We start from the raw sequence: 5,532 nt of genomic DNA, 5'->3' as shown, positions 1-5,532 counted from the left end.
TTGCTTTCACTTTCAGTTCCCTCATTCTTTATTGAAGGCTGCACAACCACAGGGTTGTTTCCAACATCTTTGCAGCGTTCAGCAGCTGAATGAGGACTTTTCAGGGCTACAGTTAACTTCAGACAGATCACNCTCCGTCATCAGCAGGGCTGTGACGTAGCCAGTGCCGCGGTGGCTGATGGGAGCTCTGCGGTCAGGTGTCAGGTGTCAGGTGTGTTCTACCTGCTGCTCTCCCCGATCCGCTCCTTCACCTGTTTCCTGCCGCCGAACCGACGGAAGCACCGACTCACACCGGGACGTTCAGCTCAGCGGCTCCGAAGCGCCGCTAACCCGAACCCTCCCAGAACCCTCCCGAACCCTCCCAGAACCCTCCCCGAACCCTCTCGCTCACCTGCCGCCATGACCGCGGGACGCTCCGGACGCTGAACTCTGGTGGATCACGAAGCAGAACCAACACCGTCTCTTATGGATTCACTGGACTCAGGACAGAAGTTCAGTCCGACGCAGGTGAGTCCGTACCTGGTACCGGCCGTGACGTCACCGGAGTCCAGAATGAGGAAGCTGGTGAGGGGGTTTGTGTCCAGACTGGACTGGTTCTGATGGGTTCTGTCCCGGCTCATGACTGGTGTCAACGAACAGCTGAAAGCCCCACTGATCCAGGAACAGTTTTACTGATTATTACTTATTGATTATTTTGGATCAGAACCAGTCAGTGGATTTATTCTGATCATCTGGTGGCAGCAGCGGTCCTGAACTCATCCGGGTCTCCATTTGAGGGAAGGTCCAGAGAAGCAGAACCGCCTCCAGACAGCAGCCTGTGGGTTCTGGTTCGGCTGCAGAGAAAACATCAGTTGGATTCGCAGGATGNCATGTTAGTCTCTTTCCAGTGTTGCTACACTGACGACCCTCCACCTGGACACCAGGTGTTCCTGTCTTTTCTTTGTCAGAGCTGAAGGAGGCCCGTCTCCAGAGACCAGCAGCAGGGTTGTGTTGTTCTGCTCTTTAATGCACATCTTGGTTGGGTTTTGTTCCAATATGTTGCTGTGGTCACCACACAGGTGTTGCCTCCCTGTTCTGGTCCAGTTTGTGAACCAGGCTGGACCACTGCTCATGAGCTGCAGCATTGTTTCTGTTCCTACAGTTTATTTCAGCTTCTCATATCTTTCTGCTGACGGTGGCTTTGTGGGATTATCAAGTTGTGATTCAGCTGATAGATGATTATTACCAATGACTTTAAAATGTATAATGATGCTGAATGTCAGACTTCCTGTATGCTACCTGTTCCTGTTCATAATAAACCTTGATTGATGTGATTCTGTAACACTGACTGTGGACTTCATTTGTCTTCCAACATGATCTCAACAGCATCAGATACAACATGATCCAAGACAACAACGTCCTGAAGCGTTCCAACACGACACAACATGATTTAGTTTATTGTCCTTGTGGGAACATGTGTCTTGAGGTAGCTACAACATTAGCCGCCTGGCTAATGCTGGATGTCTGATCAACTATTGGCTATAATCTAATACAGGACATAAAACAGTTCAGCAGCAGTAAAAACGTGTAATTATCTGTGTACAGGTCACTCTGCTAGCTGCCTCTATGTTAGCCTGGTAGCATTATGCTGGATTAGCTTGCTGCAGCACCAGCTAGCTTGAACTTTCAGCTACTGTGGGCTAAACATTCCTGCTGATCGGTGATTGATTTTTGCATAAATACCAAGATTGTGTGAATCAGAGTAATTCATGAGGTGAGATCCCAGCCAGGAGGTTTTCTGTTCAGGACGACTGAACATTTAGAAACAGAGTAGAACTGATCTGGTGTCAGGTTCTAGCAGAACCCAGACGTGTTCTTCCTCCTACATGTCATGTGTCTATCTGCGGTACTGATGAAGTTCTGAGGCTCAGACATGATGGAAAAAGTCCATTAAAGTGATCAATCTGGACCCTCCTCTGTGGACTCTGGAATGTTCACAGTGTGAAGGTGGAACTGTGGAAGTCTCTGGAGTAGAACTGATGAAACACTGACCTCTAGTGTCCTGTTAGCAGATTACAGGTCAGTGACTGACGCCCAGAAACTCTCGGATGGTTTGACAGATTATATTTACCATGAAGCTGAGCTGCAGTCTGGATCCTGTTCCGTCTGTCTGAGCTTCAGTTTTTATCAAACTGCTGCATGAGCAGAAATATAAGAAAGTGGTGAAGTTTGTGGTTACATCAACGTTTTTCTGACGTTACGTTGCTCTATTCTCAGTTTATAGCTCCTGGTATAAACACCACAGAAACCAATAGATCTATACGCAGCAAATGATCCTCAGAGCTTCAGGAGGAAGTAACTGGACTTCTGTTGTTGTTCTTTAAACGCGTCGCCTTCATTCATGTGGCTGCAGCTGCCTGGTGAGGAGTTCCACGTATTTAGTACATTAGCTGAGATTGGCATGACTCAGGATGTTAGTACTGGTTGAGCTGCTTGGGGAGGAATGGATGAAAGTGTTAGTTATGCTAAACCTGCCTGGAGATGGTCAACCTGCCTGGAGATGCTAAACCTGCCTGGAGATGGTCAACCTGCCTGGAGATGGTCAACCTGCCTGGACACGAATGGATCAAGGTGGTGGTTCTGGTGAAATGTGTGGGGAGGCCTGAACCAAGAGGACTCCTGGTGTTAGTGGTCGTCAAACTGCCTGAAGAGGGCTGACTCAAGGTATTATTTGTGGAGAAACCGCCTGAGGAGGGACGAGGCCAGACCTGAACGGTGCTGAAAGTGTCTGGAGAGGACTGGATGGAGGTGTGAACGGCAGGTCGGCTGCTTGAGGAGGATCTCAGGGCTGCTTCATAAACTGTTATGTATAAATCCTCGTCCAACAGTCGTTCACTGTAACGGCTCTGAGCTGAGCAGTAGCGGTGCTGCAGCGCCCTCTGCTGGTGGTGTACGTTATATCACCTTCCAGACCGCCGAATGTTTGTAACTTTAATGGTTCATAATGTCCAGAAATCAAACTCCAACAGTCCAGAAATGTGGTGACTCAGACAGAACAGTTCCATCAGATCAGATGTTGAATGGATCCAGCAGGACTCACTGAATTCTGGGATGGGTCCATGTGTCCCCCCAAACATTCAGGCTGTGGTTGACGGATTTCAGGAGACACTGGACGCTAGATGATTAGTTTATACACAAAAAGAGGAAAACATCCAGGTGTGAAAAATATCAAACTCAAAGTTCAGCCAGAGTGTTTTATAAACTTAGTTTGGGCCCCAAAGAACACATGAATGAGGACTGAACCCAATCGGACTCGGACCGATGCTGGTGAGCTGTTGTCCATCAGCCGCCTGTTTAGCTGCTGGACTTGGTTCTTCTCATACAGGTCAGTGCTACCCACCAATCAGGACGGTTAATCAGGTGCTGAGAGGTTCTCACAGCTTCAGACCAGATCATCAGTTTTTCACATCCTGGGACCAGAACCACCTTCACAGACGCCCACATCCTTCAGACTGGTCGTCGTCATGCGGTGGCCGGTCAGAGGTCTGACTCCAGATGTTTGTTCATTCTGACCAATCCACAGTCAGACAGTAGTGATGTGGTTCTGATGTCCCTCCTCAGACACTTTAACTCTACGACTAACAGTTCAGTCACAACGACAGCTGCAGGGATCTCCAACCTCATTGGTCTGGTGCTCATGCGAGGCGTCCCATTGGACGCTGGTCCAGCAGAGCCTGAACAGAGTCGGCAGTGATGCTGGGAGCTCCGTCCACACCGTTGATTTTCCTTTTCCATCATTTCTGAGCCTCAGAACTTCATCAGAACAGCAGATAGACACATGATGTTTCTTTCTTTAAAACCTGGACCCTCCTCTGTGGACTTCAAGGACCTGGACCTCTGAAGGCAGAACTCTGGTCAGTAGATAGAGTTAATGTAGATGAAGGACCAGATGTTCTGAGGAAGTTCTGGAGGAACTGATTGACTTTAAACCCAAACCAGCAACTTTCTCTAAACTTCCCCAAACAAGCGAAAACAAAAGTAAACAGAGAACAAAAATAAAACTTTAGCCACAAAATCGACCTGCTGCCCATCTCTGGGCTTGTCAACAGGGGGCGCCACTTCCAGCGGCTGTGACAGAACGCTAGTATTTGTTTGTGAGTAAGATCCGGCTGGTTCAGCTGGTTCTCTGGATTCAAACCTGTCACACATGAAGCCTGAAGGAGGCGCTGAGCTGCTCTGTGACCCAAGAAACTAAACGCCTCAGTCACGGCGATCTGTTTCTTATTAAACCAGGACCTGGACTGAACCGGCCCAGATCAAACCTGTGCTTGCTGGTGGTCCACGGTCCTGCCTGCTTGGTTACTGCTCATCATGCTGCTGTGGTTGGATCTTTAAATACACCTGCCTGAAGTGCACCAGGAGGTTCTGTCACGTCTTGGTACTCTGGACCATCAGAGCGGGCTTCATCGGCCTGCTGTGGCCGGTATCGGTGCCGATGGACAGAGACTGGACCGTCTGCTGTCGGGGTGAGAAGAAGCTGAGATCCACAGACGCCTTCAGCTGACGACCAAATGAGCATCAAAGATCTCAAAACCAGACCAGCGTGAGCGTTTCTACTCTCATCTGGTCACTGCTCGTTTTCTACAGTGACCTGGTTTTTACTGAAGGCTGGACCACGTGACCAAAGACCAGACAGAACATGTGAAAGTGTTTCTGCCTCCAACACTCGGGTTTATGCGCTCTGCGTCCAACAGCTTTCATTAGTTTCTTTTCTTTTGTTCTCAAAAAACAACAAAGTACGAGTCGTGCTCTCAGGTGTTTCTGTTTAGACGTTCAGAGATCAGAGATCGTCCTTCAGCTTCTGCTAAAGCTTCTTCTCAATGCTGCGCTGAGTCTGTCCTGGTTCATCCCATGAAAGTATCTGGGCTCATGAGAGAATTCTGACGGTTCTGAAAGAGGAGGAGCCGAGCTTTATGGTCCATCACAGGATCCTACAGGTAGCGACCAATCACAGGCCAGGAGCAGAGCAGAGGGCTATTCATGGTACCGGGTCCTTCTAGTTCTAGTTCAGCTTTAGTTCCTGTTCAGCTCCAGCCTGTAGTTCATGAAAATCCTGAAGAATCCACTTCCTGTTTCCCTTTAAGCCGCCGATACGTTCACGTCTTCACACAGTTCATGCTGAAAGCTGAAAGCTCGGCTTATTCTGAAACAAGGACCAAGAGCAGTTCCTCATCGAGTCAGTTTGGACTCTTTACAACCAAAACATCAACCAAACAGAACCAGGTCCAGGCGTCTGAAGGCCTCCGAGGTGCTGAAGGCTGTGAAGCTGGAGGAGGACTCGGGCAGAAGTGGGTCCTGGGTTTGGTTTAAAAGATTAAATCAATAAAAAATCAAGATTTAAAATATTTTAATTTCACTTTACAGTTAATGAATAAAAGAATTTTTACCTTCTTGGATTTAATTGTGAGAAACTTCATAAATACAGAAACACTGAGTCTTCATGTGTTGTTATTGTTATTATTATTATTATTATTATTATTATTATTATTATAA

The 5,532-nt window shown here is 47.9% G+C and overlaps 1 protein-coding gene across 1 annotated transcript in view; it reads left to right on the top strand.

The window, feature by feature from the left end:
* Window positions 1–222: 222 nt before the first annotated feature.
* The window catches only part of LOC103362486 (suppressor of tumorigenicity 14 protein homolog), a 26,280-nt gene continuing 20,970 nt past the window's right edge, over window positions 223–5,532 (top strand). Inside the window, exon 1 of the mRNA XM_008288853.1 lies at window positions 223–507. Coding sequence (XP_008287075.1) covers window positions 466–507 — 42 coding nt within the window. The 5' untranslated portion in view covers window positions 223–465. The remainder of the gene's footprint in view (window positions 508–5,532) is intronic.

The sequence above is a fragment of the Stegastes partitus genome, unplaced genomic scaffold (genome assembly GCF_000690725.1).
Source record: "Stegastes partitus isolate 25-593 unplaced genomic scaffold, Stegastes_partitus-1.0.2 Scaffold577, whole genome shotgun sequence".
Lineage (NCBI taxonomy): Eukaryota > Metazoa > Chordata > Actinopteri > Pomacentridae > Stegastes > Stegastes partitus.
This window is presented reverse-complemented; position numbering and strand designations above follow the sequence as displayed.